This window comes from Vombatus ursinus, unplaced genomic scaffold (assembly GCF_900497805.2).
Source record: "Vombatus ursinus unplaced genomic scaffold, bare-nosed wombat genome assembly UNPS02009173.1, whole genome shotgun sequence".
Lineage (NCBI taxonomy): Eukaryota > Metazoa > Chordata > Mammalia > Diprotodontia > Vombatidae > Vombatus > Vombatus ursinus.
Genome location: NW_020948951.1, coordinates 8,213,655 through 8,224,196, shown reverse-complemented (window position 1 = coordinate 8,224,196; position 10,542 = coordinate 8,213,655). Strand labels below are relative to the sequence as shown.

At 36.0% G+C, this 10,542-nt stretch overlaps 1 protein-coding gene across 1 annotated transcript; it reads left to right on the top strand.

Annotated features, from left to right (window-relative positions):
* Positions 1 to 994: 994 nt before the first annotated feature.
* Positions 995 to 3,749, top strand: LOC114035231 (vomeronasal type-1 receptor 4-like). The gene is made up of 2 exons (XM_027851303.1): positions 995 to 1,834; positions 3,588 to 3,749. The coding sequence occupies exons 1-2, from the start codon at positions 995 to 997 to the stop codon at positions 3,747 to 3,749; spliced, it is 1,002 nt and encodes a 333-aa protein (XP_027707104.1).
* Positions 3,750 to 10,542: the final 6,793 nt, after the last annotated feature.

The following is a 10,542-nucleotide window of genomic DNA, read 5'->3' as shown; positions in this document are numbered from 1 at the left end:
GAGAAGGGGTTATAAACGATTTCTCAATTTAATTTCTAAGCAATGGAATTAAAAAGTGTTAAGTGCACATTATGCTAAGAGTACTCTTCTAGGGGCTGAAGAACATAAAAAGATAGGTGTAGAAAGAAGTCGTGGTTAAAGTAACAGTTAAATTACAACTGAGATGTAAAACTTGCTCCCCACAGGCCTCACGCAGCCAGCAAAACTTCCAAGTGTGGTCTGAAACCAATTGATGTACAATTAGGAATTGTTTAACAAGCAAAAAGAATTTTAAAAATGTAATACAACATGGATATTGTGGATTTATGCACTATGCACAGGTAAATATGCGATCTGCAGGGATCCATTTCTATTTGAGTTTAACTTCATCGGATTAGAAAAACACAAAGATCCCTTCTTACTAATATTCCGTGATTCAGAGATAAAGAACATATGGTAACATGAGCACCTTTGACTCATAGCTCTTTTTCCTTTACTTCTTTTTTCCCCTAACACCACAGGACTGCACAAAGATCGTTGGCATATGTATTAGACTCATTTGGTCCTTCACTAACAAGATCTGCAGAACTCAGTAAAGGAGAATCTGTGGTGCAAATTGCAGGATGTCGATTTTTACCTTAATTAGAGACTACACCTTGAATAGTTGTAAATAGAAAAATTCCAGCACTATAAGAAATCCTTATTCTCCATAATTGACCTCAGCTTTACCTCCCGCTCCTGACATTGGCCTGAGTTAGAGGAATTGTTCAATAATGGTTTAAGAAAGAAAGAGGCTGTGTAATTTTGAAATGGTAATATCCATCAGCATAGGTATAAGATTGAGGCAGTTTTGAGCTTCTCCTATGGACTGGAATACCAAAGTATGATAATCACAGAACTTGCTTGTGTGTTCTTGTTTTGTTTTGTTTTTTTTCTATTTGAAGTGTTGTGTTTCTTATTGTTTTGTTTTGTTTTGTTTTGTTTTGTTTTGTTTTGTTCTGTTGTGAGACATAGAATGCTTTCAAAAACCTTCTGTCTTGGGATTGTTTTTCTTGCTGCAACTACAGTAGGGACTACAGCAAACTTTTTCCTTTTTACCTCTTATATGTTAAATGTTCTTGCTGGCCACAAGATGAGTTCTTTAATGTTTATTTTCACCCAGCTGAGCTTGGTGAACTTCACCATGCTTGTTAGCAAGGGAATCCCACAAATATTACAGGGTCTGGGATGGAACTATTTCCTGGATGATGTTGGGTGTAAAGTTGTATTTTACCTTCGCAAAGTGAGTGAAGGCCTTTCAATTTCCTTGACTTCCCTCCTGTGTGCCTTGCAGGCCATCACCATCAGCCCCACTAATTCCAGGTGGACAGAGTTCAAAGTCAGAACCACACAACAGACCACTCCTTCCTATCTCTTCTGTTGGATCCTCAATCTGCTGATAGAAATTCCTGTACCAATAGCTGTAAGAGGCCCAAGAAGCAGAAGCAACATTACAAATACATTTGATAGTGTGTTTTGTACTTCAGAAAACAATACAGATGCTTATATGATAATAACCACTTTCAGAAATGTGCTTTGTTTAGTGTTCATGGTCTTAGCCAGTGGCTACATGGTGCTTCTCCTACACAAACACCACCAACATGTCCAGAAAATTTGGAGCACCAACCTCTCACCCAGAAGGCACCCTGAGATCAGAGCCACCCAAACCATCGTTTTACTGATGATCACATTTGTCAGCTTTTATGCACTCACCTCCATTTTTACTCTTTTCATCAGGTATTTTGACCAAAAGTATCTGTGGATGTTACCTACTGCTATCTTCCTGTCTCTATGTTACCCAACCATCAGTCCCTTTGTATTGTTCCCTAGTGCTTTCAGGAATCTCTCAATTTTCTGGATCAAAAAAAAATATTCATTCTTACACTGCTCTCGACTGTAACCATGGAGGCATCTATAAAATGCCTTTCCTAGCAATAGTCACCTCCTAAACATTCTTAGAGCTTGGAAGCAAACCATAAGAGCCTTCTAATCTAAAAAGATCAAGTAAGACTAGAGTCTCATTATGATAACATCAAAGTCACAAGAGAACTTAAACACACCTCATAGACCCTATATCAAAACCCAGATACAAAGAAGGATGCCTCTGGGGATAAGCAGAAGAGGTTTAATTTTTCTTCCATGTGACATTCTTTTAAATAGTTGAAGATGACCATCATGTTCCCATTTAATCTTCTCTCTTGTAGGCTTAATATCTCCATTCCCTTTAAGTGATCCTGATATGTTCAAGAAGACACTTACTGTTCTCGTTATCTTCTGTGTGTTGTTCTCCAGTCTTTCAAGAACTTAAAACAATGCCTCATGTGTAGTTTGACCAATACATATCATGATTGCCTTATCACACCCACCTAGACCTTGGTACTATACTTCTCATACTGCGATCTATAAGCAAATTCAGTTTTCTGGCTACCACATCATGCAGGTGACTGATTTTGAGGGATTAAGACATGAAAACCCCCAGCTGTATTTGCATGAACTGCTGTCTAGCCATGTGAACTTCATTTTCTCCTACTAAAGTTGATTTTTGAACCTGTAAGAAAAAATATGCTTGTGTTCTTATTACATTTCATCTTGTTATGTAAAACTGGGTACATTCCCCACACATAAACCAATGACAAATATTCTCCAGGTTCAAAGTGCTATCTGAAGGAGCATCCCATCAAATCCACAGTGCATGATCATGAATCAAAATGTTTACTTTATCAGACAGCCAGAGAAAACACTATTTCAAACTCAAGGGCATTGAATAAGAACTATATCATAATGTTTTAAAAATTCTGATGTAAAATGAAAACAATGCAGTATGGACCCTTTAAAATGTTAACTATAATGACTGTGTAAAAGAAAAGTCCTGAACTACACAGTAAAGGAACAATTTGGTATTTTATTATTATTTCCATAGATTTAAAAGGACTTCCTACTATGACCATAAAAAGCAAAGATGTTTACTTGAAGTTAATTTTTATTCCAAAAAAAATGCTGGATCACATGAGCAGCAAGAAGGTGAATTGGAAGCTTTATATAATGTCTTCAATGTAAAACCTCAAAATAAAGTAATTAGGTGGTAGATAATGTTGTAATTACAGCAGATTCCTTAAGACTAGAAGGCTAAAACTCCCACTTCCACACAAGGTTAAAAAAGAAAAAGATATTTCATGAATTAACACAAGAAAACTTTAACACAAAGAGTTTTCACTCAATGCCACTGTCCCAAACAAATCTATACACATGATACAATGCACACAGGATGTAAGAATCTCCCATGACTGTGGTATCTCTATCTAAACACCTACGCCAACCTCACCCCATCCCACAAAAACCAGGAGACATTGATTCTGCTTAACCATGTGAAGCAAAAGAAGAGAGGGGAATGAAGGAATAACATGTAGTGACAGCACCCAGGGCTTTCTCAATGGGAGCAGGGTAACTCAGGTCAACCAAGAGAGAAGTTCCTGGATCTCATCCATAAGGAAACTGCCAAAAGTCCCTAGAGTAGCAAATTGGGAATAGGGACATGATGACAACTGCCTGTACTTTTCATGTCTTCTCAGAGTCTTTTCCATCAGCAATCTGAAGTGTGGTTGACCTATCCCATCTTCGACCTCAAAGCTGGAAGCCAACTCAATGCTGTGCTTGAAGACTCAGATACTGACAGTTCCAATGAGAGACTCTCACTTGAAGAGTCCCCAAAGGGAAGACTGGTTGAGATCTGAAGCTCTAGCCTTTCACCAACTCTACTGTGCCCTCATCCCAAATCTCCCCAATAAGGATAGAGTCACATATTAGTGGACTTAGAGACAGGGGTTACACACATATGATGAATGCATAATGGATAAATTATGTAGAAGTGGCCATATTACAAGAACACATAGGGACAGGTCATACATATAAGAAAACCTGTTTAAAAGGCATATGATGAGATATTATCATGTTCTTCCATGCCCCCTGCTCCTGACCATCATATCTCTGCTATCCAATAGACATCCACTCATCTCTTGTGGTCATAACATCATTTCATCTGGGTGTTTCTTTTCAATAGTCCATCCCATTATCTTTGTCTCTGGATTTTTGGTCACACGGTTGTTCTCTGCTATCATCTGGGCTTTAGTTCTTCAGTACCATATGGTGTTTTCTGCTCCAATACTGAGGTGCAGGTTGGCTCTTTTTAAATGAATAGTCAAGACTACAAGCCACCTCACCTATCCTCTTGGGCAGCAAGAAAAGCCAGAACAATACTGGTTATTCATGGCTGAAGAAACCCCAACTTGATTTCCCCTTTCCCTAAAGAGAGAATACTTTCTGAAAAGAAAAATTCTTACTACAGTAGAACAGACAGTTGTTTTTTTTAAGATATTCTGAAAGACATTGAAAATAACAAAATTCTATGGCGTAGCAATAAACTCAATGATATTCAAATGTAAAAAAAGAAATTAAACTTTTTCTGTTTAATATAATAAAGTAAAAACATACAAATAAGAATGTGAACAACATAATACAAGAAATTACAGATGAAAACTGCCCCAAGCTACTGAATATGGAAAACAAAGCACTAATGGAAACTTCCAGCCTCCTGGAAAAAAATTGATATGTCAAACCCCAAGAGATTCTGAAAAAATATAAAAATTCTAATGAAAAGCTACAAATTCAGCAATTATCCAGCTGAAAGACTTTCATAAATAAAGGAAAAGAAATGCAAAAGACACAAGATTCTTCTGTATACATGAGAAACTTCAGAGAGACATGAAATCATATCTTTCAAAAATCAAAGGAACTCAAGAGGCAATACAAAATGGCATGCACTTCAAACCTAAGCCTAGTTATCAAGGGAAAAATATGGACATCCAATTTTGAAAAGACATTTGAAGAAGTCCTGGGAGTTGAGGGGAAGCCAGAAATAGATGTAGGCATGGTGCCTAGCAAGTAATACTGAGTAAAGGTCTGCTGACTGATTAACTGCCTTAGGAATTTAGGACAGATGATATAAATCTTAAGCTTCACACGGAACTAAGCATCATGCGAATTCTTCTCTGGCAACCCCAAGAATAAGAGAACAGGACTTCCAAAAAGGGATGCAATACACCCCTTTGCCATATGCATCCTCTGAACTTGAGCCCAATTTCCCCTGGTCTCTCTATATACTTGTAGGAGAATTTGTCAGATTCTTTTGCAAAGGTTAAGGGATGTTTTTTACTAATATTTTTACTATAACACCTTAGTAAATACCAATTTCTACAAATGACTTATGTCTAGCTATCTAAATTGATTCTTAGCTCCTGAGCCTGGGGAGAATACATTGATGAGAGTTCAAACTGAATACATTAGATTCACAGTGTTGACTCCTCAGAGGTGCCCCTAAATCCTGATAGAAAGAAGCAACCTTGCTCTGGGGACCTAACTCATGAATGTGTGAGTTGCAATAATTATCCACAGTGCTTAAAAGGGCTACACTTAGACAATCACAAGGAATCAACAAATAAGCTGAGATAATCAATAGTTTCGAAAAAGTCATATAACACAAACCCCTAAGTCCCAAAGTATTAATAACATTTCTATTTAAAAATAAAAAATTCAGAAGGTTATAATAGATAAGGAAGTCCCATTCAAAGTATCTAATGTGGGGGCACATCCAAGATGGTAGAGAAAAAGTAGGAACTCATCTGGATGCTACCAATTTTCCCCTCCACACAGCTTTAAATAACACCTCAAAACAAATTCTTAAGTGGCAGAACACACAAAAGGATGGGGTGAAACAATCCTCCAACCCAATTTAGAAGGTCATCAGGAAAGAATTGTTGTACCAGGATGAGAGTGAAGCGCAGTCCAGAACAGGCTTCACCATTGCATACCAGACCACAGCAAATTAGCAGTAGGCCTTGGGAGTGACTGAATCAGTGGCAGCAGTGGCATCTTCTGGACCTCTCAGGCCACAGACAGTAAGGAGATCAGAGAACTGCTCAGAAGAAGATTACAGGGGTCCATTTGCTGGCATCTGGTGCGGGAACATGATGCATTGCCCATACCTACATCTTGGTCACAGTCCTGCATCTCATTCCCAGAATGACTAACAGTACTAGCACACTGGAGCTTGTGGCCACAAAGGAGTAAGGACCCTGGTCACAGCTCCAAGGTGGAGAAGAGTGCTTATGGTTGTTCACAAACAAGATCACAGTCTATGAAAGTAGAAAACACTCCTCTCCCTAGATCATACCACCTTGAAGAATCAAAAGCTCACAGATCCCTAGAATGACCTCTGAAACCAGCTGCAAACACACACAAAAAAATCTGTAACTTGAGAAGGTGTCCCTTCCACCTCAGAAGCAGAGTCTCAGTTTAGCACAGTTAAAAGTCAAGAAACGGCCTGGGAAAACGAGCAAACGACAGAAAAAGATCCTGACTACAGAAAGTTGCTATTATGACAGGAAGAATCAAAACACAGTCAGAAAGAAAATAACAGAGTCAAAATTCCTATATTCAAATTACTGAAAATGATAACACTTTAAAAAAAACAGAGTAGACCAAATGACAAGAGAGACACAAAAACCCAATGAAGAGAAGAAGGCCTCAAAAAGCAAAACTGGCAGAATCACAAAAGATATACCAAAATTCACTGAAGAGAAGAAATCCTTAAAAAGCAGAATTGTCCAAATAGAAAAAAAGGTAATGAAAAATCACTGAAAAAAAATTACCCCTTAAAAAACAGAATTGGGCAAATGGGAAAGGAGGAATAAAAGCTCAATGAAGAAAAATGCACAATTTGAATTGGGTAAGTGGAAGCTAATGACTTTATGAGACATCAAGAAACAACCAAACAAAATCATAAAAATGAAAAAAATAGAAGAAAATTGGAAAAATAACTGATGAGCAAAATAGATCCAGGAAAAATAATTTAAGAATTATTGGACTACTTGAAAGCTATGATCAAATAAAGAGTCTAGACAACATCAAGAAATTATCAAGGAAAACTAACCTCATATTCTAGAACCAGACAGTAAAATAAGAATCGAAAGAATACACTGATCACCACCTGAAAGAGATCCCAAAATGAACTGGAGTTATCAGGTCAAGGGAAAAATATTACAAGAAGCCAGAAAGAAACAATGCAAATATTGTGGAGTCAAAGTCTGAATAACACAAGATTCAGCAGTTTCTACATTAAAAGATCAGAGGGCTTGGAATATGACATTCTAGGGGGCAAAAAAGCTAGGATAACAACCAAGAATCACCTACCAAGTAAAATTTAGTATAATTCTTCAAGGGAAAAGTTGATGTTCAATGAAATAGAAGATGATCTAACATTTCTGATAAAAAGACAGAAGCTAAATTTAAAAATTGACTTTGAAATGCAAGACTCAAGAGAAGCCTAAAAGGGTAAACAGGAAAGAGAAATCATAAGGGATTCAATAAGGTTAATTAAGTATGGGAAAATGCTACTTGTAACTCATAAAAACTTTCTCATTATTAGGGCAGTTAGAAGGAGTACACACAGAACAGGGATGGGGAAACTTCAGCCTTGAGGCCACATGTGGCCCTGTAGGTCCTCAAGTGTGGCCCTTTGACTGAACCCAAACTTTACAGAACAAATCCTCTTAATGAACATACAATTACATTCAGCTCATACCTTTGCCCTTTGGATTTGTTCTATGAAGTTTCAATTCAGTCAAAGGGCCACACCAAGGACCTAGAGGGCCACATGTGGCCTCAAGACCACTGTTTCACCACCCCTGATATAAACAAAGGGCAAGGATATGACCTGAATATGATTGGATGATTCTGTAAAAAAGAAAAAATTAGGGGGTAAGGAAGAGGAATGCACTGGGAGAAGGGAAAGGGAGAGGTAGAATGGGATAAATTATCTCACATAAATGAGTTGTGAAAAAGCTTTTTATAGTGGAGGGGATATGGGGAAGGTAAGAGGGAATGCATGAACCTTACTTTTATCAGAGTTGGCTCAAAGAGGGATAAACATACACGTTCTCTTAATTATATAAGTCTCTCTTACTCTACAGGAAAATAGGAGAAGGGGACAAGAGAGGAGGGATCGGTAGAAGAAAGAGTAGATTCGGAGAGGTAAAAGTCAGAAGCAAAATACTTTTGAGGCTGGACAGGGTGGAAAAGAGAGAGAGAATAGAAATAATGGGGAAAATAGGATGGAAGGACATACATAGCTAATAATCATAATTGCAAAAAAAATTGTCATTGCAGGTTTATCTGATAAAGACCTCATTTCTCAAACATATAGAGAACTGAGTCAGATTTGTTTTTTTTTTTAAAGAGCCATTCCTCAATTAATAAATGGTCAAAGGTTATGAACAGGCAGTTTTCATCAGATGAAGTAATCAAAGCTGTCTATAATCATATGAATAAATGCTCTCAAGCACTTTTAATTAGAGAAATGCAAGTTAAAACAACTCTGAGCTACCAACCTACACCTATTATATTGGCTAATGTGACAGAAAAAGAAAATGACAAATGTTGGAGGAGATATGAGAAAATTGAGACACTAATGTATTACAATACATTAGTGAACCTATATACTGATTCAACCATTCTCTAGAGCAATTTGGAACTACGTCCAAAGTGTTATAAAACTACGCATATCCTTTGACCAACCAATACCTCTACTAGGTCTGTATCCCAAAGAGATTTTTTAAAAAAAGGACCTATCAGTACAAAAACAAAAATTTATGGCAGCTCTTTTAGTCATGACTGAGAATTGGAAATTGAGGGGATGTCCATCAACTGGGGAATGACTGAACAAGTTGTATATGAATGTGTTGTAATTCTATTGTGCTACAAGAAATTATGAGCAGAATATTCTCAGAAAAACTTGGAAAGACTTATATGAACTGATGCAAAGTGAGATATGAAGAACCAGGAAAACATTGTACACAGAAACAGCAATATTGTACCATGATCAGCTGTGAATGACTTAACTATTTTTTAGCAATATGATGATACAACACAGTTGTGAAGTACTTATGAAAAATGTTGTCCATCTCTAGAAAAAGAACTGATGGAATCTGAATGCAGATTGAAGCATGCATTTTCTTTATTTTTTCTTGTGTATTTTTCCCTTTGACCCATGTGTTCTTTCCCAAAATGACTAACATGGAAACTTATTTTGCATGACTGCACATTATAACCTATGTCACATTGTTACCTTCTCAATGGGGGAGGGCAGAAAGAAGAGAGTGAAAGAATTTGGAACTGAAACTTTTTAAATGAATTCAATAATTTTACATGTAATTGGGGAAAATAAAATATTAAATTTTAAACAATATATAATTTACATGTATGTAAATACATATATAAATCAATTAATGAAGGTCAATCAATGACACACTGAATACATGTATAAATTCAATAACAAAATAAAGACATACTTGAAAAGTTGGAAGAATATTCAGTGCTTAGCTCTTGGCCATTCTAATACAATAGAAATAAAATTACTCCCAAAGTAAATTTAAGAAGTGTGATACTATCCCAATAACCTACTAAGGGCAGAATAAACAGAACTAAATGAAAAAATAACAAAATTCATTTGTTGGAACAAAAGATCTAGACTATCAAGGGAAAATCATGAAAAAAAGGAGGAGTAGGAATGAAGGGAAATAGCACTTCCAGAACTCAGACTCACTTAGAAAGCAGCAATTATCATAACTACTTGGTACTGACTAATTAAAATAGGAAAGGAACTCAATTGAAGACTAGGAAAGGAAGAATTAGAAATAATTGAATTCAGTACATAGCTTTCAATAAACCCAAAAATGTAAATTTCTGGGAAAGAACTCCTGATCTCATAAGAACTGTTTGGAAAACTAGAAGGTAATCTAGAAGAAATTAAATTGAAGGTAACATTTTATATGATATTCCATAATAAATTCAAAATGGAAATCTAAATTGATTATTTAAAGCCATATCATTAAAAAATAAAATTAAAAAAGCTATTGGTAGGGAAAGAATTCTTATTCAAAAAAGGAAAAGAGGCAATTACAAGAGACAAAATAGGTCATAAGGATATAAAAATAGTTTTCAACAGTAGAAACTATTAATAAACAAATGAATTATATAAACTATTAATAACACATATTTCAAACCACTAGTAATAAGAGAAATACAAACTAAAACAAATCTGAAGCTCAACCTCAGATTCAAAAAATTGAGAAAGATGAAAAAAGACAAGCATAGTGAATGTCGAAGGAGTTGTGGGAAAATAGGCCAACTAATTCATTGTTGGAAGAAATGTGAACTGATACAATCATTCTAGAAAGCAATTTTGAATTATGTAAATAAAGTGACTAAAATAACCAGACCCTTTTGACCAAGAGATTCCAATAGTAGACTTATAAACCATGAGCATCAATGACAAAAGGAAAGCCATGGTATCCACAAAGATATTTATAACTCTGTATTTGTTGATAATAAAATGGAACACAAAGTCTAGAGAACAACAATCACAAAACAATCAAAAGTGAATACTGAGACTTTACAAGGAACGAATTTGAC

Excerpts from the sequence above, each read along its gene's own strand:
- LOC114035231 (XM_027851303.1), top strand. The coding sequence starts at position 995 with ATGCTTTCAAAAACCTTCTGTCTTGGGATTGTTTTTCTTGCTGCAACT. Across the intron at positions 1,835-3,587 it reads ACCCAACCATCAGTCCCTTT|AGTCTTTTCCATCAGCAATC; the intron begins GTATTGTTCCCT and ends ATGTCTTCTCAG.